Here is a 24,264-nt window from a genome sequence, read left to right as displayed (position 1 = left end):
CCTTAGAAGTCTTAGAGGCAGGAGAGGCGAAGAAGCAGATCTGACACAGACATCATATGGGTAAGGTACGTGAACTTTACAGGTGTCGCCTGGGAGGAAATTACGTCCGAGGAGAGACAGTGGGAGGTGGGGGTACTTGCTTATATTTTTTTCTGAGAGTTCTTGCACATCATATTTTTGCCAAGGCAGATCACAATCCTCTGTGGTCTTGTGAAGGGCGGGTAGCCTCTCTCAGATGAACAGACCAGGGTAGAGAGTGCAGCTGATGTAACAGGGTTTAGATTTGGATGCTAAAATTCTAAGTTTATGCTTTGACTAACTTACTAGTTTTGAAAAGATGTATTTGTCTTATGCATTTATTTCTCTTTACTGGAGATTGTTGTCAATTATTAATTATTGGTAGCCTTGCAAAACTCACTCTTGAATTATATTTTCCTGAACTCTTTAAAGAATTCTGGCTGACAGGTGATGCCTCATTCCCTTCTTTTATGGAATGTCTTGTATTCAGTCTGTAATATGTTCTGTATTAATTCTGTTTTACCTATTTGCAAATCTGTAACCTGATAGATATTTGACTAATGAATAAAGAGTCAGAAAACCTTAACTTTTAACTAGAAAATAAAACCCTTTAAAATACTCACAACTCTCTTTTTTGGCTTAAATATTAATTTCATTTTGATATTCCATGTTTATATAAAGTCTCCTGTAAGTGATACAGGGTGGCAAAGGTCCATTCACCTATTCAGCAGTAAAAAATAGAGGTGAAATGAGGTTTTGCATTGAGAAATGACCCTGAAATTACCACTGGATTCATTGGACCCGCGGTGAAGGAACGTCTCAATGGGTCACTTACAATAGTACTAGGGTGTAGGAGCATTGGAGACAGATATTAGGAGTCAAAACTACCCATCAGCAATGTAGCTTTGGGATTTGGCTTCAAGTGCAGTTCAGCCCCAGTCCCACGCTCTCACCTCACTCCCTCTAGGGCAAGCAAGCATGTAATGCCGCCCCATTCCAGGCCACATCCTTCTATTAACCTATGCTGAGAGCAGATAATAAATGAGTAGGTTCATCCCCATGGAAAACGGCATATTGTGTGAAATTTTACATGGTAAAACTGGATCGGCATAATTATTCCTCATGTCAGCTGGATTCGCGTGTAAAAGATGGATTTATATGTGGAGTTATCTCTGCATCCAAGTCTGCCCTACCAAAAATCCTGGTCTTAGTCTTTTTAGGAGCTCCACACTCACCCTGAGGTTCTGAAGGCTTTTCTCTTCTCTGCCCTCATCTCGGTAGAACTTCCCAAGTACCACTTTCATCTCGGCCGTCTTGATAACGTTGGTCTTGCCCAGTTCTGTCACGCAGTGGGCCGCCACCACCACGGTGCGCTCATTCAGGAGGGCACCGCTGCAGATCAGGAACCAGGATCCCTTGCGCTGACTTGGATCTTTCACACCATTGGTTTTTCTATATATGGCGGCCTGCCAGGGCCAGCGTGTCTCCGTCAAATTTGTGAAGGTGAAGTTATTAATTGTTCCACAAACTGTCAAGAAAATTATAAGAAAGTGATTAAGTTGAACAGAATTTTCAGACAGTCCATTGCACAAGAGTATTCAGGTATCTCTAGGTAACAGCTAGTGTTTGAAGCAAAAAAGAAAAATATTTCTGAGTTAAAAGCTGCTTTATCTAACCACAAATTTCTGTAGGGTATTGACTATTTTGACCCTAGAAAACCAATTTATGGAATGTTTCTCAATACATTTCTTAATTTCTTTTAGTCTGGCCTGGAGACAGCTTTAATTAGTTTGCAAGCTAGCTTCATATCAAATAAAACATTAGTAAAAAATGAATACGAATATACATATACAAATGTGCTTTAGATCAGCTCTTTATCCACTAGTTTGTTCAACTCTCATTTGTATCTCAGTTCTACCCACTGCAGCATACAGCATGGGGCAGTGGGTCAGTCCACTTCAGCCATTCACTCTCTAGTGCTGGGAGTGAAGGCATATTTCCTGATCATCCTCAATGCAGCCTAAAAATAAGTGTACTACGGTGCCAGGCTGGGGAGGCCATAGTTGACGAATATTTTTAATTTTTACCTTTCTATTCTTTGTTCTCCTTTTTCCTTTTTAGTCATTCTTGTCCGTTACAAACTATGGGCCTGATTTAGAATTATGGCAGATTAGACATTCTGTCACAAATACGACAGTTCTACTGTCTGGGATATAAAAGTGTCTTGGGATATAATGGAATTGTAATACCGCGGACGGTATTTAGATAGCATATCAGAAACAGAAATATCGTGGAACAAATTATCATGTAGAGAATATTGAGGGGAAAAATATTGCGACGGTAAGGTTCTATAGGAGTCCCTTTTTTTATATAGAACTTCTCAAATATGTACTTTGAGGATATAAATATATATATATATATATATATATATATATATATATATATATATATATATATATATATATATATATATATATATATATATATATATATATATATATATATATATATATATATATATATATATATATATATATATATATTTACAACGAGTTGGTTCCTTTGTCTCCCGTTTGTGGCGCTTCTCTGTGGGTGCGTGGCTTATGCGGTTGAACCAAACCGCTCTCTATCACAACAACGGATTCCCAAGAAAACGTACAAAGCCGCTACTCCAGTCACTTGTAAGTTTAGACAAGGTTAATTTATTCTTCAATCCATTTCAGCATTATCACAGAAATGTGATAATGCTGAAATGGATTGAAGAATAAATTAACCTTGTCTGAACTTACAAGGGACTGGAGTAGCGGCTCAAGAACAATCCAGAATATGTTAAACAGATGGAGGGGTTTTGTGTCATTAGATATTATTTTGGGCTGAAATATGGGGCACTAGACCCTTAAGCCAGTTTCCCTCCTTAGCATATTGCATATGTGAGATGTATCGCTATGATAATTACTTAGCCTACAGTTAAGACTGGTACCTATGTATATAGACAATATGAGTATAAGTTTATACACACATGAACAAATATACAAACAATGACCAACCACATATCGCGCTGAGTCATCTTGAAAGATGAAGGTGGCAGCTTCACGAGTTTCATAAGCGCTGAACCTCAGCTGATAAAAGTTTAAACATTGATACAATGGAATTGAATTGTTGTTGAATATGTTTACATTATTATTGTTTTGCGCTTAATGTGAATGCTATGTACAGCGCGTTTTTAAGTGTTGCATTTAAAGCTGTAACTTTTCTGTGGCCATGGTGAAATGGTTGCTAAGGCAACAATGATGCCGCCGCGCAGACCAATGAGCACTTTGCATGTTTAAAAAGCACTCACTCACCTGAATTCTTTGTTGTGAGCAAGACGGTTCCATCCGTCGAAACGCGTCGAACTTTGCACTTGTAATAAATAAAACGTGTTCCTGAATGAGACCCCACCGTGTCAGCGCCTGTTTACGATCGTGTAAACACAGGAGTGGAAAGTATATACATATATATATATATATATATGTAATATATATATATATATATATATATATATATATATATATATATATATATATATATATATATATATATATATATATATATATATTTACAAAGAGTTGGTTTCCTTTGTCTCCCGTTTGTGGCGCTTCTCTGTGGGTGCGTGGCTTATGCGGTTGAACTAAACCGCTCTCTATGACAACAACGGATTCCCAAGAAAACGTACAAAGCCGCTACTCCAGTTACTTGTAAATTTAGACAAGGTTAATTTATTCTTCTATCCATTTCAGCATTATCACAGAAATGTGAAGAATAAATTAACCTTGTCTGAACTTACAAGTGACTGGAGTAGCGGCTTTGTTTGTTTTCTTCGGAATCCGTTGTTGTGATATATAGATATATATATATATATATATATATATATATATATATATATATATTTTTTTTTTTTTTTTTGCCCGTATGGTACCGAGTAAACTTGCAACCCCCGAAACGAAGTGAGACACACCGCCCCTTGTAAAGAAATACTGATAGAAATCGGTACATACGCTTGATAACTGCAATGCCGAATACGGAGGAAATCACGGGGGAAAGAGAGTTAGCAGCTATCATTATGTTTAGGTCAAGCACAGAAAGACCACAATGTGCAGAAAACACTGCGGTGGCGCCAGCCACAAACAGCAATTTAAAAATACTTTTTCAAAGACTGGAGAGATTATCGGAGAGAGAGGTGCGAAAATGGTGGGAGGCCACCTCTCTCCAAAGATACATCGAGTGTGATAGAATCCCCAGGGGGCTTCGAATATTTTCAAACCTCGGCTGAGGCATACATCGCAGCTCTAAATGACAACCATTGGAACCTAAGATTTACCAGTACAATAAGCTGTACGAGTATTTGTTATTTAGACTTGGAGGTTTTTGTAGAAGATGGAAGCCTTCAAACTCGCCTCTATAGAAAGCCCACAGCGGGCAATGCCATACTGCACGCGGCTAGCTATCATCCTAAGAGCCTTATCAAAAATGTTCCATATGGAGAACTGCTGCGATTAAAAAGGAACTGCTCTGTAGATAAAGATTTTATAAGAGCAAGGACAGAAGCAGGTGAAAGGTTCAAAAATAGAGGTTACTCGACCAACCTATTCAATCAAGCTGCAGAAAAGGCGTCCACTATCAATAGGAGGGATCTCCTGATAGTCAAGGATAAATCAAAAGAAGATAACCAAGTCAGAATGATAACTACTTTTAATAACAAATCGGGTGATCTGGTACAAAGTTTCCAGAGAAACTGGCACATCTTAACTACTGATGGGGTTTAAAAAAACATCTGACAGATAGGCCTTTAATCCCGTCCTATGAAAACCCAGACCCGAACCTCCTAAAGGATTGGGCGGAGTACACAGCGGACTCCTCCAAAGGAATGGTTTGGTTATTAATAAAATATGCCTGGAGTGATCGGGAAAAATGCCTAAAAGAAATAGCAGACCTGGAGGAAGTTATCACAAAAGAAAAAGATACCAAAATGTGCGTTGACCTAAGAGGTGCAATGAATAAAAGAATAAAGGACTATGAAATGGGTATCAGAAAACGTAAACAAACTAAATTTCAAAGAGATGAGCAGGATTACCTCACAGGCAGAATTTTGACATTTGCTAAAAAGTACGACGCAACGCGGAAAAGACTGCCGCAGGGAACTGGAGGTACCATTAATGTTGATACTGAGGAATCAGAGATAGAACTATCTGATGGAGAACAAACAACAACTCCAGCCACAAAGGAAAAGGCGGCAGAAAAACCTTTTTTCGACGAGTACCAGGTCATAAAAGAGACCCGCCAAAGACCAACACAAAGGAATCATCCACCACAACAAAACCTAAGAGGAGGACGAGGCGGGGCAAGAGGGGCAAGAGGAGGCACACAAGCCAATACTTCACCAATGGTAACACGGAGTGCATCGAACCGCAGGAGGCGCTAACAATAAAGGAGGATCACAATGTAATCAATCTGTCAAAAAGAACACTTACAGAGTCTGAAATAAATGTCCTCAAGAAAGGATTAAGCTTCTGCCCCACAAGTGAATTTGACCTGGTAGAGACTAAAATTGATCTATTCAGATACATAAGAAAACTGAAATTCAAGAAAATCTTTTCGTTACATCCAACAAACGCGGTTATGGGAACGCGTCCGGTTAATACCACGGAAAAACCGACAGATGAAACTACGGATGACTTGACGGAATTCCTGTTAACCCCAACACAAGAAATCCTAGAAGAAGGGTCACAGAGAAGCCAGATAAATGATGTATTTGTTCCAATAGAACAAATCAGAGAACCTAGCAACTTGAGAAATAAATCAAAAAAACTGCCAAATGCTACCCATGACGCAATAGACGTTTTTAATGAAGCGGTACTGTTGGATTTGGAGAGGATGGCAAAAGTAAAGATGGACATGAAAACATCAAACACCTCAAGGAGGGAATGGGAGGCAATTAAGTCCTTAAAAAATGATAAAAAAATTGAAATAAAACCCTCTGATAAGGGCGGAAATATAGTGATCATCAGTAAAGAAAACTACGAACAAGAAGCATTAAATCAACTCAAAGACACTAACTGTCATACAATCATAAAAAGAGCAGAATATGCCAAAAGTATAATTGAATATCATTCAATGTTAGATAATTGGAAAGATGAGGGCATGCTCAATAGAGAAGAATTCTTGTTTTTGAAATGTGATGCACCTATATTACCCACTTTTTACCACCTCCCCAAAATCCACAAGAACGCGAAAAAACCGCCAGGGCGACCGATAGTATCTTCAATTGGAAGCCTTTTAGAAAACACGTCCCGCTTCATTGACTATTTCCTTGCACCTATAGTTAAAGACCTACCCTCATACGTGAGAGATACCCAAGATTTTTTACGGATGATGGACAATATAGCTTGGGAACCAGACATGCTTTTAATCACGCTGGACGTATTAAGTCTATACACATGTATAGAACATGAATATGGTCTAGCAGCTACAAAATGGTTCCTGGATAGGAAGCCTGAAAAATATCGCAAACATAGTAGCATGATTTTAAGCATGATACGTTTTTGTTTGTTTAACAATATGTTTCTTTTTGCAGGTCAAATGTATAAACAGATCAGGGGAACTTCCATGGGCTCGTGCTTCTCCCCCAGCTACGCAAATTTATTTGTGGGCTGGTGGGAGAGGCACAAGGCATGGGGGGAACTCCATCAGGCTTGGAGTGATAATTTGTTATTATGGACTAGGTATATAGACGACCTGTTTATAGTATGGCGTGGCGATCAAACCTCGGCTGAGGCATACATCGCAGCTCTAAATGACAACCATTGGAACCTAAGATTTACCAGTACAATAAGCTGTACGAGTATTTGTTATTTAGACTTGGAGGTTTTTGTAGAAGATGGAAGCCTTCAAACTCGCCTCTATAGAAAGCCCACAGCGGGCAATGCCATACTGCACGCGGCTAGCTATCATCCTAAGAGCCTTATCAAAAATGTTCCATATGGAGAACTGCTGCGATTAAAAAGGAACTGCTCTGTAGATAAAGATTTTATAAGAGCAAGGACAGAAGCAGGTGAAAGGTTCAAAAATAGAGGTTACTCGACCAACCTATTCAATCAAGCTGCAGAAAAGGCGTCCACTATCAATAGGAGGGATCTCCTGATAGTCAAGGATAAATCAAAAGAAGATAACCAAGTCAGAATGATAACTACTTTTAATAACAAATCGGGTGATCTGGTACAAAGTTTCCAGAGAAACTGGCACATCTTAACTACTGATGGGGTTTAAAAAAACATCTGACAGATAGGCCTTTAATAACTTATCGCGGCTGTCCATCATTATCAGATCACCTAGTACGTAGTCATTTTTCATTTTTCATGTCCTGCACATCTAACCTGGGCTTGTCTTGGAATTCTATAACGCATATTAGCAAGCCCATTATCCACGTTTTAGCGGCAGTTTCCTGCCGCTAAAACAGCGATAATTTTAACGAGGTTCTTGCTAATATGCCCCTCGGTTCCTCAGGACTGGAAGGGAGTGCAAAGTAGAAGTAGCCATTGGAGGGATGCAAGATTCAGATCCGGCGTCACTTCCTTAGGTTTCAGGAGAGAGGTCGCGGGTGCATCACTTACTTGGGACGCAGGAGGGTGCACGGCCGCTCCATTTGCCGGTCTTGAGACAGGTGCGGCGGCTGCTGCCGAGGCGCTGGTAGAAGGGGGACAGGCAGTCGTACTGCAGCTGGGTGTGCAAGTGGTGGTACCCCGCCGGAAGCTCACCGGGGGGCAGCCCTGGCCTCTTGGTGGGAAAGATGTCTTGCTTGAGCTTGCTGTAGGTTTCAGAGTAGAGCACGTGCAGTGGGGTCTCCCTATTTTAAGAAGAGAAGTACACAAAGAAAATCAATAGGCAGTGAAGGATTTCCTTAAAAAACAGCAATCACGAGTACCACTGGGAAATGGAAAAAGTAAACGTACTGCATGCAGAAATACCATTTATTTTAGGGAAAAGTCTACTGATGTGATGGCTCTCTGTCAACAGTTAAACAATATTCCAGTCACGGTTTCCTTCTGCAAACCGACCTAATCTAGAACTTTATTTCTGTTGGTTTAAAGGAGGTGAACCATCTAGAGAATGTATTTGGTTGTTAGTTGAGTGTCCAGGGCTACAAAATGGTAACATAAGGTCAGTGCAGCGACGGTTTCTGCAAAATAAAACAATAACTCATTAAAGGCTCATTCTACCCCCAAGCTGGCCTCTTCTCACAGGGAATAGGTAGCAGGCAGTGGCAGCCCGTCATTAAGGGAGGAGGGGCGCTGGCCTATCCACCTTTTGTAAAGTATGAAGTTTGTCTGTCAGTCTGAGCAAAGATTAGTCTGACAGATACTCACCATGGTCGGGTCTGGCAGCCAGGCGTTGTCCATGTGCTAAATGCCCTCCATCACCGGGGCAACAGTTAGAGGAGATAAGGCTCATCTCTGACGCCTAACTTTAGCAAGGGAATGGTCTGTGAGTAGTGGCTATTCACCCGGTGCCTGACGCAGGCTGTGTCATACAGAAGTCAAATATACTGCAGATAACGGGTGCCCAGTCCCATGCCTCTAAGCACCTCAAACATAAATGACCATTCCAGTGCGTCAAATGCCTCCTCTGCTTTTAGCATTGCTGCTGCTGCTGGCAGGCTGGGATCTAGATTGTGTAAGTCCGCCATTAGGGTTTGTAAATTTAAAGTTGTCATTCTTTGTGGTATGAAATCCTGACTGTTCAGGAAGTACCAAGAACTGCATTAATGTATGTAGACGCTGCACTGTTTAGTCTATATTTTATTATCACAGTTGAAAAGGGACAGTGGTCTGTAGGAGGCACATTTAGAGGAGTCCCAGCCAGGTACAGGTAGCACCGTCATGACAGCTTTGTATAATGGAGGTGGACGGTGCCCTTTAGAAACCATATCCTTGTGTACCTCCTGCAAATGTGGGGCTAGAAGATCAAAATAATCTTGGGACGACCATCGCAGCCCGGAGCTCTGCTCTGGGCACATATGGGATGTTTTCTTTTTTTTTTAAATTAAGTTTCTACATTAGAGGTTTCAACAAAGCAGCATACAGTACTTAGCAACTTTGGCAATGCAGGTGTCCCATGCAGTGGAGATATGCATATATCAAAAGTATACAATTGCTGCGGTAATCCTCTCAAGAAGTATTCAAACAGAGACATTAAGCACATGAAACCCCTCAACTCCCCCGCCCTTCCCACCTCCCCCCCCCGAGAAAACATCCGCCAAGCGCTAGAGAAGAACATCTGTAGAGCTCTACATAGAGGAGCTCTCCCAGAACCAATGTTGCAAATCTACTAGTTATATTGCAAATAGCTTCAACAGGGCAATATCAGAACAACACGTTCAGGTTCAGGACCAGGAGTGAAGATCGTCCAAGCAATGACAGCTTTACAAGAATGTCCATAGCAGTTCCATGCTCGTAATCACGCCCTTCATAACATGTCAGGGTGTGCCAACATGTAGGCCGTAATTGGGCTCCAAAAGTCCTTGGGGTGAGAGGCCACAAGCAGCTCCTCCTCGTTTGCCTGCAGCCGATCTCTACAATACGCTAGATCCGTGAGCCACTCTTTGATAGTAGACAGACCTCGAACCCCATCTCCTCGCCACCACCCGCTTCGCCATCAAAGTGGAGATCGCCACTAGGCCTGAGGGACTCGGCAAGGTGTGTGAGATGTGGTATGGAGGATGCCAATTTCTATCATATTGCCTGGGCATGTGGGAAAGTTTTTGCATTTTGGACGGATGTGGCACGATTCTTGTCGGGGGTGGTGCTTGAGCTGGTGTCCTGTACACCTGAGGTGTGCCTTTTGGGTTATGTGAACAAGCTGAAACATATGGGATTTTTAACAGCCTCTACTGTGATCTGGGAATTTAAAAGTTACTTTTAGTGCCCTCAATCCGACCCAGTGCGGCTTGCTCCCGGTACTTTGATATAAACAAGTCGTGAGCTCTGGCCCTGGAGATATAGAGGTTGGCATTCTAATACCACAATGTTTCTAGGATATCACCTATGACAACCCTGTCCTCCACATAATGCTAGAGACGTAATTGTGGTGAGGCTCTGATTTCAGCACCCGTGCCAGTGGTCTTCCCGGTCTATCTACCTCCCCAAAAAGTCATGCTCTGACATTTTAGCGCAGAACTCCTGTATCTTCTCCTGCAGTGCGGTGAGTGGGGGGCGTGAGGACGGCGGGCATAGGTGCGTTGCAGTGAGTTATTCTTTGGCTTAAGTACCTCAGTGGAATTCGAACCAAGGATTATGCCCCACCTCTTTTAAAGGTTACCAGCTACCACTAATATACTTAAAGACCTCCCGCAAAGTGGCAACCTCAGCCACTGTGCGCTCAATTAAGGTCAATTTATTCTGGTATTGTGGACTAGACTTCGGAGTGGAGTATTTCCTGGTGGAGTTCTGATCCTCTTAGGCGCCAACTGATGAAAGGTGCAGGGGTGCTGGTGACTGTGCCACTAACAAGGTAGTGGTCAGACAGAGTCCTGGGGTAGATAGTGGCCGACATTAAAGAGCGGGCTCCCAGCCACGTGTAAATATGGGAAAAGGTGCAATGGACAATGGAGTAGTATGTAAATATGATGTCTGGCAGATGCAGTGCCTGCCACACATCTGTCAGATCATACATCTGCATTGTGTGTAGGAGGGTCTCACCTGCTCTAGGGGCGGCCTGCAGGAATGCGTAGCTCTCTCAGCCTGTCCAGAAAGGTCGAGCTTGAAGTCACCACCCCAGAGTATGGGCGAGTCCTGGTATTTGCTGCATTTTAGCAGTGCGTTAACAAAAAAATAGAGGTCATCATTGTTTGGTGCACAAATATGGACAAGCTAGAGTGGCTGAGCGCTAACAGTACCTGCCACAATGACTTCAGGGAAGACAAAGCTGGTGATTTCCATAACCCATATAAAACATGGAGCAGGAGGAGAAATGGCGACGTCTTGCAAATGCTGGGTCAAATGAGGAATGACTTGTTCTGGTGATATGTGAGTTTCTTGCAGTAGGGTAATATCTATTTAGTGTCTGTGCAAACAGTGTGGAATGTCTCAGGAATTATGTGGCTTATTTATGCCACAAACATTCCAGTTTAGTAACTGAACCATATGTGCATGTCACACTGCACAAGACTTGTTGAGATATGTACCCGCCATTTACAGTAGTCCATTCCAAGTGTACGTACCCAGGGCGTGGTCAACAGTACCCAAAAATAGTAAAAACAGAGAAACTAAATAAACATTTGGTCGTTCACCCATACCCTCCCCACCTCCCATACCAACCCCAGTCTTCAGTCAGTACAGAAGGAATAAACTACTGTAACCCAGAAAATTCTGATGTACATGCCAAAAGGAATCGTGTGTGTGCTCAAACCGTGCGGGTGTGGCGGAGAACAGCCAGTCTGGGATAGGACCCAGCTAACGTCCAAAGCATCAATATTAATGTTAATGTTAATGTTAGGCTACACTTATAAAGCGCACTGACACCGTAGGTTTCCTGGCACTGAGATATAAAATTATAGTGGGTTATGGCAGAGGCTAGATGGAGTTCTAGAAGAGCCAGGTCTTTAAGCTCTTCCTGAAGCTCAGTAGGGTGTTAGAGGTCTTCATTCCTAGGGGAATGGAGTTCCACAATATGGGTGCCAGATAGCTGAATCTGCGGCCACCCAGTTTCTTAAGTTTAACCACCGGGGTGGTTAGGAGGTGAAGATGGGCTGAACGAAGATTACGGGCTGGACAGTGCGAGGTGATAAGAGATTTCAGGAAGGCCGGACACGTGCACTGCCGGGCCTTGTAGATTAGGCAGCCGATCTTAAAAGCGGCTCTTTGTTCAATGGGCAGCCAGTGCAGTTTGGACAGAAGGGGCCTTGCTGACTGCCATTTTGGGGCTTTATAAATAAGCCTTGCAGCCTGGTTCTGCACCATCTGGAGGTGATGGAGCAGGGACTTGGGTAGGCCCCAGTGAAGAGAGTTAGAAAAGTCGAGACGGGAAAGGACAAGAGAGATGACAATTTGCACCAATGCATCGTGCGAGAGTAGGTGAGAGATTTTCCGGATTTTCCTTAGCTGGAACATGCTGGCCGAGATGGTAGCTCCGACATGGGATTTGAGAGAGAGGTCAGAATCAATGGTGACGGCCAAGCTTTTTACCAAGCTTGACGGGCTGGGGGGCGTACCTAGCTCTTTTGTCCAAAACTGTGGGCCCCAGTGAGCCGCGCTGATACCAGGCAGAATGAGTTCTGTTTTCTCCGGATTTAATTTGAGCTGGTTGGAAACCATCCAATGTTGGATGTGGAGCATCACTGCCTGAAATGGTGGTTCTGCCGTATAAACACACGCCTAGTTAACAACAACACAATACTAAAACTGGTCAGAAATGTCTCAGAGCATAGCTGTGGCGTAACTAACCAGCAGAATCCACTCAATTTTTTACATTGAAACAAAATTACCTATACACAATTGAAGGTTAGTACAATACAAACAGTAAAAAGCTCTAATCATTGTCGCTGAGGGTACTAGCGAGCCATTGTTTATCTCTTCCTGCCGAGCGGGGCTGGTAGCCTTTGAGCCAGAGCAGTCACCGTGCCACAGGTAGGTTTCAATTAATTTGGTGGCAGCCTCAGGATACGTGGAAAAGTGAACCCTCCCACTGTAATTCATCAGGAGCTTGACCCGGGTCTAAACTGAGTACCAGCTTTCCTTAGTACACAGAGCTTGTTTGACTTGAGCAAAAGAGCACCTTGCCTACTGTAGAACTGGTGTGAAGTCAGGGTTGAATCACATGGGAGCACAATCATAGTGCAGGTTCAGGTGTGCTCTATTAACACGCAAATAGTGATCTCTGTCCCTGTAGTCCAGCAAGTGAGCTATGTGGGTCTAGGATTTTTTCCCGGCCATGACCTGGGCACCATGGAGTGGTGTGAACGCACGACTATGAAGGTAGTACAGAAGGCAACCTGGCCAAACACAGCAATCAGCATGTCCTTCACAAAAGTCTCCATATTACAAGCGCAAGATGATTTTGCTACTCCGACATTGCACACATTGTTTCACCTCAAGCATCCCTCAAGATCTACATTCTTCACCTTAATAGAAGTAGGTTCACTTTTGACGGCTGTGATGAAGATGATGCCTGTTTTATGAGTCTTCAATATCAGAAATATGTATTTTGGCTTGTGGAAGTCTGGAGTCCTGCCAGTGCATTCGTTCCCGAAAACGGCCTATGAACTGAGTCAGGGAGTCGATCCTGCCATCAATGGTGCGCAGCCCATCTTTTTATAGTATGCTACAAGGGACTTATTTCAAAAGACAATGAATCTTAGTTGTGAGTTGTAAATATGTGACACACTCAAGTGTATCCACAGGATATCACACTTTGTAATTGGCTGGAATAAATCAAAGGAAGGAAAAGAGAGCACACGGAGAAAGTAAATTATATTCTGAATTTTTTTTGGGTATTTAGTGATGCAACAACAAAATTACATCTGGGGAGACGAATACAGAGAAATGAATTCAAGCAACAGTCATGAACAGAGGTATAGATCACAATAACTCATCAGTTCACAACTAAAACATCAACTCCTGGTGAATATAACAGACAACCAAAAATAATTAATAGACAATGGTCGTTTGTTGGTGACAACGCAACGTTTCTGGAGATGATGGAGGTGTCGACGTTTCGGTCTAGTATGCAGTCGTCATGCAGACCATCATCAGGACATACCTTAGTGAAACACGGGTCTCCTCTCCGTAGCGCGGCGTCTGCCGATCGACCGTCGCTTGTCGGAGCTCGTCAGATTCCTAGATTCTAGGTGAGGGTATTAAAAGTTTCTGTTTCTTTTTTCTTTCCTTTCTTCTAAAATCTTATCTTACTTGTATGTCTGATGTAGTGTGGAAGGAGTTTGGTGTTTGATTGCTTCACGGAATGTATGCTGGATGATTGAAGAGCTTGTGTGATTGAGCACTTGCACTTAGGTACTATTCATTTGTTGTGTCTATAATTCTCTGATTCTCCTCACTTTATCAAAAGAAAGAATTTTAAATACCTGTTCCCTCTCTTTGTTTTAATGAAAATTGACAATTCTGTCTTAAAATAAAAAATTATACTTTTTTATCACAAAAAAACAAAAACTAAATTGATTAAATCTGACATTTGTTTGTCTTTTGTATGTGGCAATAGTTTATGGTCGTTGCTCATCTAAAACAGGTGGATCCATTGAGCAGTACTGGCACTCTGTTCTGTTTATACTCATAGTGGCACAGCCTTACTTCACTTTAGCCAAGCCCTTTTGTTGTTTCTTAGTTGATTAACTTTTAGGCACACTGTCCAGCGTTGCACCATGGTGCACCGTTAACTGCTGCACCTGGCAGAGACAGTGACATTGAGGCTGATAACAGAACAAAATTCTGTATCCCCAGAGGCGGCCCAAATTAATAAAGAGAGAAGTGGATTGGGGCTTATTTCTTTTAAGAGGTTTCAGGGATCTCCCTGCAGGCAGATGCAGTGTGTGACTGCCCCTTCTAGCAGGGATGCCTGGAGAACACTTGGGATCCATGTGCCCCCCTACCCAGGGGCACCATCAGTGGTAACCATGAATGTGTGCCACTCAGTTGTGGAACAGAATCAGTGCGCCTACTGATTGCTTCCTCACCTGCGCCCACCGCTGTGTCCCTGTTGCAACAAATGATAGGCGGAATGCTGAATGAATCAGACATTTACCACCAGTCAAGAGATCTTTGTTAAATCCATCATATTTTTGCTCACTATACCACCCAGTTTGGACCCAGATATATAAAACCAGTCTTGACCCTGCTCCTCATGGGAACAGTCCAGCCCGAGCTACCAAGCCGGGTCCTCCCTGTACCTGAAACAAGCTTTCTGGGATGGGTATTCCCAGATATGGGTCCGTTGCTCACTGTGCCAAGGGATTTATGCTAGCCTGGCTGATGAGGGGGTGATACCCCGAAACCAGTTCCAGTGTTTGTTTACAGAATAGCTTAGCGGCAGTCTTAGACCTAGGGACATTGGCACAGGAGAGGAAAATGTCCACTCTTAGGGAGAATCTGTCGACTCAGTTGTATTTGGGCAACAAGATGGGGATTTAAAGAACGGTGTTTATTCTGCAGACAGGTACCTGCTCCTCTAAACAAATTCAAACTACGTCCTACAGTGCTATGAAGAACATGTTTTCACTGGGCCAGATGTCATGTCACTATCAAAGAGTGCATGACGCAACTTTCTTTATGTTAATAATAATCAGTAGAAACAGTAATAACAATAGTGATAAGGTTGCATTAAAGTAGCACTTCCTGTATCCGGGCCAGTACTTTAATCCCTCCCTACTTTTACAATTCATAGTCATATTAACAGTCCTACTGCTTATTAAGTCCTCGCTGGGGCACACTTTACCCTCTCAATTCATAACGTTCTATCTACCTTTAGCACTTAATATATTAGATTCTCACCTTGATTGGACCTGCAGGGGGAGCACTTTCTGCCTGACCAGGTCTGAAATTTTCGGCTCCTTGCAGGCTGGAAAACAGAGAGAAGAAAATGTCAATCAAGTTTAGAGCACTTTGCAAGGGGTGGTAAACACCCAAAATATCGAATTTTAAATATTAACTTTCCAGAATATCGAATCAAAAATATCGAGATGACAGAATATCAAATTCCCAAAAATAGTTGTGTAGAATATAGAATTTGAGGTAAGAAATATAATTTTCCATAATATCGAATTTAGAAATATCGTTTTACATAATATCGATTTTTATTTGCTAGTATATGTGTTAAAATTATGTATTATTTTTGTAATGTATGTTCGAATTTATTTAAGTTATTAATTTTATGTTACATATATTTTTGTGTATTTTACTTCTGTAGTGGGTTGTGGGTTTATAGGGTAATAGAGTGGGTAGTAATTTAATAATAATATATTGTTTAATATTTATTTAAAATTAATTTATATGTAAACTAATTTCTGTGTAATTTAATTCTGTAGCGATTTGTGGGTTTATAGGGGAATAGGGTGGAAAGTAATTTAATTGAAATTAATTAATTAATTATTCTATAATTTAATAATCTAATATTGAATATTTTATATTGGTAATTAAGTTAATGAATTAATTTCTAATTATTAATAACAAGTAATAATTAATTTTAATTATGTTAATAGTGTTAACATATTAATTAGTAATTAATTAGATATTAAATATTGATAATTAGTATGTTAATTTGTTAATTGTGCACATTTTTTAGGAGAAGGTTGAGCGTTCATTGGAGGAGTAGGCTGCGAAGTAATTTAATTTTAAATCATTTTTTTTTATATAAAATGTATTAAAAGTTATTTTATAGTGTTAATTGTGTGAATTAATTTAAATTGATGGTTATTTGTATTGTTAATTGTCATCAGCTAATTAATTAATTGTTAATTAACCATGTGAATTGTTTAATATTTTACAATATTGGGGGTGACGTTTATAGAGGAAAATGGTGGGAGGTAAATACATTTTTATGAATAAATTAATTGGTCATTGATTTTACTTATATTGCCGGAGTCGGTATACTAAGTTATTCCCCTAAGCTATCCAAAACTTTCCCTACTGTTCCACTCACTGGAGTGGGAATTGTAATTTTTACCCACCCGCTATCCAACCCTTTCCCTACTGTTCCTCTCACTGGTGTGGGAATAGTCATTTTTAGACTCCCGCTATCTAACACTTTCCCTACTGTTCCACTCACTGGAGTGGGAATAGTAATTTTTACCCACCCTACTGTTCCGCTCGGTGGAGTAGAAATAGTAATTTTTACCTACCCGCTATCCAACACCTTCCCTACTTTTGCAGTTGTGTGAATACTAATTTCATTCCCTTAGCTAGGAAACATTTTTAATTTTGTTATATTTAATGTAGTGTAAATTATCAATGAACATAGAAAAAATTACTTAAATTATTATATATTATTTATTTTTATATTAATATCTTCGGTCCATATATATATATATATATATATATATATATATATATATATATATATATATATATATATATATGATGCTCCAATTCCTCCTGGTATTCACAAGAAGACAAACAGCACTCGGAAGGTAATTATGCCAATCACGCTGATTTTATTATTGCGGAAGGGGCACACACAGACGCGTTTCGGCGTGCTGCCTTCGTCAGTGTGTGTTACACCGAATACAATGTCGACATGTTTTTAAAGCTGTTAACTCTTCACGGACATGGACATAGACAAAGGACTGTCACCACAATTTTCAAAAGGGCGCGCCATCTTTGAATGACCTGGATGTCATGTATCACACTCATTACCTGAATTGAGTAAGAACAAGCCCATAGATGGGCACTTGCCCTTGATAGAATCGTGATGCATATAATATACACCAGTTCATGAAATGAACAGAAAATCAAGCCGTGGATCGGCTAATGTCCCTTATCTTACAAGTCAATCATGTCCATCATAATTTATAAGTTTACATTTTGTTTCCATACATGGAAAAGTTACTTATAAAGGAAAAGAAGATTTAAATACAGCTAGATACAGTAGGTATAACGGCGGGAAGAATTTGGCATGACAACTACTTGTTTCAGTGAGCTCAGCTAGTTAGTCATGCTGGGTTCAATCTTTGACTGAAAATATGGCAGTGTTATCAAACAATCATACATATCAATTTATTTAGGGTTGCATAATTAATACAAACTCAGCATAGCTCCTTTTCACTAAAATGTTTTCTTTAAATACTGAGAATATAAATTTCATCATGTTGCAATCTTACATTCATAGTTTCTAAGAACATAATCATGGAAAGCAAATCAAATCGTATAGATCTGACTAAAATTACAGTTAACCTGACGAGTATCAGATATTCAATATACAGAACCATCATGTGCAATAAGGAAGACTAAAACATAAGAGATACATTCCACTTCAAACTGGGTCACATGGCAAAATTATATTCTAACAGTGTTCAAGTTCTAAAATCAGTACTGTGAGTGATATTTCCTATTTCCCTAGATGGATTGCCATCTCTTCCCCACTATTGAGGCCTTTCGGATGTTTCGTTGAGAGGTCTATAATGTATCTCGATTCCAACCTCCGCAGTCGCCTTAAGCGGTCACCACCTCTCACATTTGGGGGCACGGTATCAAGACCGAAATATTGCAGTTTATTACGATCCTGCCCATGGGCCTCAGCAAAGTGGCGAGCCACCGGATAGGCCTGATCCGCCTTGTCTATGGCTCTAAGGTGTTCAAGTATTCTCAACTTGAGCTCCTTAATAGTGCTTCCAGTGTAGCGGAGGCCACATGGGCACTGTAAGCAATAGACGGCGTATTGTGTACTACAGGTGATAAACTTGTTAATGGTCATTTTTCTCCCTGTATCTGTTATTATGTACGACAAGACCCGTTTACTACCTGCGCACGCTTTGCAGCGGCCGCAGGGGTAAAAGCCTTTTTGCTCTCTTAAGGTGTTAACTCTCGGGGCCAATTTCTCAAAGTGGCTGGTCACTAACATGTCGCCCACTGATCTTGCTTTGCTAAACGTAAGGAGTGGATGGGTTGGTAAGTCTTCCTTAAGCACATTATCGGTCAGCAGAATGTGCCAGTTTTTATTTAGCATCATTCTTAGATCTTTCGCCCTTGACGAATATGGAGTGATCAACCTAAATTTTCCTTTGTTATTAGTGACCTTCTCCGCACGGCTTCCCCGTGTAGGGTCCGTCGTGAGGAGAGTCCCTCTTTCAATTTCCCTCACTTTGTTCAGAGTCTTTCTCAACAGTTTTTCGCCGTATCCCCTAATCTTAAAACGGGATACACACTCCGAGGCAGCCGCCTCGAAGTCAGAATCTCTGGAGCAGTTCCTGCGGAGCCTGAGTAATTCCCCATAGGGGATACTGTTAATCAGTTGGGGAGGATGGCTACTGCTGGCAAAGAGTGTTGAATTGCCAGCAGTTTCTTTCCTAAATAGGGAGGTATGAAGATGTCCTTCTTCTATAAATATTTTCAGATCCAGATAATCCGCTGCCACCGGACTAACTGAACCCGAGAAATGGAGGTTTACACTGTTTTTATTCAGCATGTTTATATATTCATATGCTGTATCGCAACCACCATTCCATACGATGAACAAGTCATCGTTGTAGCGATGTCAGCATATTACCCTCCCCTCTTGCTCCTCAACCCTGCAGCTCCTGGGCACCTGCTCCTCCCACCAGCCTACGAATACATTTGCGCCGCTGGGGGCAAAGCAGGTGCCCATCGCCGTCCCTGACCTCTGTATGTACAATTGATCCTCAAATAGGAAGATGTTATGGGTCAGGCAAAAATTAACAGACTCCGGAATCATGATGTTATGTCTGGCAAAACGTAGTTGACGCTGTTCTAAAGCGAGTTTGACTGCTTCTAGGCCATGTTGATGTTCAATCCTAGTATATAAACTAGTAATGTCCAATACAATCAACAGATACCCCGATTCCCATTCCAAGTCCTGTATTTTCACCAAAAAGTCCTTCGTGTCTCTAACATATGATTCCAAATTAGACACCAAAGGAAACAGGATGTTATCAACAAATCGGGACATGTTTTCTGTTAGACTCCCAATTGAGGAAATGATTGGACGGCCAGGAGGACAGTCACAATGCTTATGTAATTTAGGGAGGTGGTAAAATGTTGGTGTCATGGGACAATTGGTACGCAGGAATAAATGTTCGTCTCTGCTTAGCATCTGAAGATCGTACCATTTTTTGAGCAGTTCATCATATTCTCTGATGCTCTGTTGATAGATTTCATTGGTACATTTGTTATAGAATTTCTCATCCGAGGGTTGCTTCAGAGCTTCCTGTTTGTAATAATCCCTGGTCATTAAAACCACGTTCCCCCCCTTATCCGAGGGTTTCACTACAATATTCGTGTCTGCCATCAAGGTTTTCAATGCATATTTCTGTGGTTCCGTGATGTTATGTTCAAATTTATGGTGGTCCGCTTTTCGATATTTCATCAGATCGTTGTTCATCGCTACAATGAATACATCCACAGCATCCCAAGGGGACTGAGGAACAAAGATAGAGACTGGTTTGAATCCCCTGTCCTCTCTATCCTGTTCCACTCCTTGCAGTTCTGCTCTCTGCGCCATATCCAGTTCTTCGATATTCTGTGTTTGCTCTAATTCCAGGTCATCCAGGATTTCTACAGTATGTAGATCTCTGCTGCTTAAGGTGTCTGTTGCAGTTGTCCTGGATCCTTTATTCCCCTTATCTTGTAAATGTGGACGCAATTTGAAATATTTATGTAGTTTTAATTTTCGTGTAAAGCGGAACAAATCGATCTTAGTCTGTGTATACTCCAACTCATTGTTGGGACAGAATGTTAATCCGAGGCTTAAGACTTGTTCTTCATCAGTCGTGAGTTCTCTTTTTGTTAAATTGACTACTGTGAGGTTGGCCTGATCCCCAGGGGCACTGGAGGTGAATGAGGTTATTTCTTGTTGGTGCGGCTGCGGTCCGACCAGCGGGATACTCCAGCGCCGCCTCTGCCTCTTCTTGCCGCCACCTGCCCTCCTTGTCCTCCTTGTTTTCCTGTTCCCGAGGTTCCTGCATCCGGTGGTTTGTTTTTTCCACCCCGGAGCCAGGATTTCTTTATTACCTCGAATTCCTCCTGAAAAGGGGTTCTCTTGTTTCTTCCGGGTTCAGTTGCTTTTGATGTTGTATTGCCACTTCGTTCCTCAGGATCTGATTGATTCCCTTCGGATTCGTTCTCGGTAACATCGGATTCCGAGGTGACTGCACCAGTTGCATTTGTAGATCCGGCATCACCACCTGTTGTTTTCTGTAGGACTTTGCGAGGAGCGTCATATTTCTTTGCATATGTTAGTACGCGTCCTGTTTGATAGTCGTTCGCGTCCCGTTCATATTTTTCTTGCTTGCGAAGTCGGATTTTAGTTTCATATTTAACGAGCCGGGCTTTCATTTGGTCTTTCATCTGCCCGATGGTAGTTATTAAGCCCAGTTCTGTTTCACTGTCTAATTCCGTATTGATCAGTGCTATTTCCGCCAGTGCTCTTTCCCTGTCACTCCACGCATACTTTACAAGTATCTTTAGAACCCCTTCACAGTAGGATGCGGTATGCTCAAACCAATCTGTCAGTAGTTGGTGGTCCGGGTTTTCGTATGAAGGAACTGTTTGGACCCTCAGTCCTCGGGGTACTCTCTCCTCCTCAATATAGTTGGTGAGACTGGTTGCCTCCCACCATTTTCGAATCTCCCGTTCGTGGAGTCTTTCAAGTTTCGTCATGATAATTGCAAGTGGATTGTTAGATGTTTCTACTGCCGGCGTAGCTGTTTTTACGGGCATTTTCTCTTGCCGCTTAAACATGCCTTTGGCCGCGCTTGCCGTTCCGCATCAGAAAACATGTCAAGATGTAAAATGTCCTGCACAGTCTCAATGTGCGTCTGGGACTCGTGTGGCCGCCCCGCGCTCCGTCGCGTGTTGGGCTGTTACCTTCCTATCGTCCTGCCGAAATGCTCCGCAGTGTCACTGACATGCAGGAATGGGGATAGGTAAATCCAAAAATTGCTCACCAGGAGATGTCTTCCTCTGGAAGCCTTCGGCACAAGCTGTGTGGTGTCCTCCGTACTTCGTCTCGCAGGTCAGTTTCAATCCCCCATTCTGGGAAACGGCAGTGCGCAGCCTTGCCACTTTCAATGCTCCTACTCCACGAAAACGGCTGCTCACTCTTAGACGGGTGCTGTCGGCGGCTCGTGGACGCCGCTTCACATGACGCTCCAATTCCTCCTGGTATTCACAAGAAGACAAACAGCACTCGGAAGGTAATTCTGCCAATCACGCTGATTTTATTATTGCGGAAGGAGCACACACAGACGCGTTTCGGCGTGCTGCCTTCGTCAGTGTGTGTTACACCGAATACAATGTCGACATGTTTTTAAAGCCGTTAACTCTTCACGGACATGGACATAGACAAAGGACTGTCACCACAATTTTCAAAAGGGCGCGCCATCTGTGAATGACCTGGATGTCATGTATCACACTCATTACCTAAATTGAGTAAGATCAAGCCCATAGATGGGCACTTGCCCTTGATAGAATCGTGATGCATATAATATACACCAGTTCATGAAATATATATATATATATATATATATATATATATATATATATATATATATATATATATATATATATATATGTAAATATATTTCCAATAATGTTTTAAATATTTTATCATTTAGATTAATAATTATTTTATAATATTATTAAGTAAATATATACGTAAAAAAATAATTCCTTTTTTAATATTACATTTATTATTTTTACATTTCAAGCTTTTTTACATTATTTTAACTGTTTTATTTAATTGTGTTTAATATTTAATTGCTTTTATAATATTTTTAATACATTTAAAAAATTCGATATTTTAGTTAACTATATTTTAAACATCGATATTTTGTACTGATATTTTAGTACTTACCTGTTTGTAGATAGGGTCTCGATATTCTGTTCCTTAATATTCTGGACAGTCGATATTCTGTCCCTCGATATTTAGTCACTGATCCGCACGGAAGACTACATAAAACCCCGCGGCATATTTATGGGGGGCTTGTGTCGCGTTTGCACCACTCAGTGTGGTACATGCATGAAGCAAACCTCTAAGTCAGATTCATGTAGCCAATCATAACCACAGTGACCTCATGAATCTGGAGTAGCATAACACATGCAAATCGCTGCGTTGCACTGCTCTGCCCTGGTTAGGCATTCCATGGGCATTACAGTGGGTGTTCCCACTCAACTCACATGGATTTTGACGCATTTCCAATCCAACCTGCAACACAGGCATCCTTGCACCATGGTGTAAGGGCGCCTGCGTTGGTGCTGGGCTTCCAAAATGGCACCAGCACAAGGGAAAAGGACAGGTATGCATCGTATTGGATAAATAGGGAACATTTATGCCCTTTCCTTGTGACACAGGGCAGGGCAGCATGGTGTCAAGCTGTGCTGCACCACAAAAGTTAATAAATATGCCCCAATGTGTTGATCACAAGAACACAAGCAGTCATTTTCAAATTACTACCATAGATTTGGATTTGAATCTCAGTGCAACCTATTATAGAATGGAAATGAGGATACAGGGGAGCCTGTATACTAGAATAAGTATTCTGGCATCTACCACCGTCCCTCTGGTCAGGCAAACCAAGTCTGCCACCATGTGCTACTGAAGTGTTATCCCCCCTTGGGTGCGCTCAGTTATCGCTATCCTATGTATTATAAACCAGTCAGTGGTGGGGTTGAGACCCTAGTATATGTCTTTAAGAAGTACTATCTAGCATTTTGTGTGCCATATTGTAATTTTACCTGTGGTAAAAATTAGACTGAATGGCAGTGGAAATACACAGCACTTACAAAGATTTTGGTTTATTAGCATAAACACAAACTATCAACAGGAGAGTAAGGGTATAACCATTCACTCTCTTACCCCTGCTAGATTATTTTTTAACAACAGAAGAGTGAAAGGCCAACAAACAACCTCAAACAAATAAGTGAGGGTTAAGTGGAAGGGAAAGAAAAGGTAAGAAAACTCAACACATATAGGAAATTATTTAAGAACCCTCACTCACCAACCTGGTGGTGACATGCTTCATCACTGGGTTCCCACTGGAAAGACCTAATGTCTTTCCAGTGTGCTACAACGCCTGTTTACAGCGGAGCTGGTTCTTGTGGGTGTTGAGGGGGTGAAAAAAAGCCAAATTGTGCTACGTGAGTGCAATAAAGTATAAAATATAAAAAGTGCGAAGTCGTGACTGTCAACTGCTTTATTAATAGTCCAACCAGCACTGATTAAAAACGGATATGAGTGGACTCATAGGGTTAGTCTCATCTATTAGAGACCCCTAGTCCACAGTGAATACAAATTTAGGTCGACATGTTTCTGCTTTTAGGAGCCCGAGTCGCTCAGCTTTCTTCAGGACCAGATAGTGTGATCCTCCGGTGGTGTACACGCCCTAAGGTGTACCCTGCCGTGAGGATTTTAGTGTTAAAAAGACAAAAAAAGGTATTTTCTACTATACTCACGGCCCAAAGCCGTTCAAACCCAATCAGCAATTTGCTAGGGTCAGGTACAAGAGGAAGGCGATTCTCATTCCGCATGGGCTGG

The 24,264-nt window shown here is 41.6% G+C and overlaps 1 protein-coding gene across 2 annotated transcripts in view; it reads right to left on the bottom strand.

The window, feature by feature from the left end:
- The window catches only part of PAMR1 (peptidase domain containing associated with muscle regeneration 1), a 306,588-nt gene that overhangs the window by 14,764 nt on the left and 267,560 nt on the right, over nucleotides 1-24,264 (bottom strand). For both annotated transcript variants that reach the window (XM_086959541.1, XM_086959540.1), the window contains 3 exons: nucleotides 15,552-15,618; nucleotides 7,668-7,900; nucleotides 1,254-1,546 (listed from right to left, as the gene is read on the bottom strand). In XM_086959541.1, coding sequence (XP_086815667.1) covers nucleotides 1,254-1,546; nucleotides 7,668-7,900; nucleotides 15,552-15,618 — 593 coding nt within the window. The remainder of the gene's footprint in view (nucleotides 1-1,253; nucleotides 1,547-7,667; nucleotides 7,901-15,551; nucleotides 15,619-24,264) is intronic.

The sequence above is a fragment of the Lissotriton vulgaris genome, chromosome 2_2, assembly GCF_964263255.1.
Source record: "Lissotriton vulgaris chromosome 2_2, aLisVul1.2, whole genome shotgun sequence".
Lineage (NCBI taxonomy): Eukaryota > Metazoa > Chordata > Amphibia > Caudata > Salamandridae > Lissotriton > Lissotriton vulgaris.
Note: the sequence above shows the minus strand (reverse complement) of the source record. Positions and strands in the feature narration are given on the sequence as shown.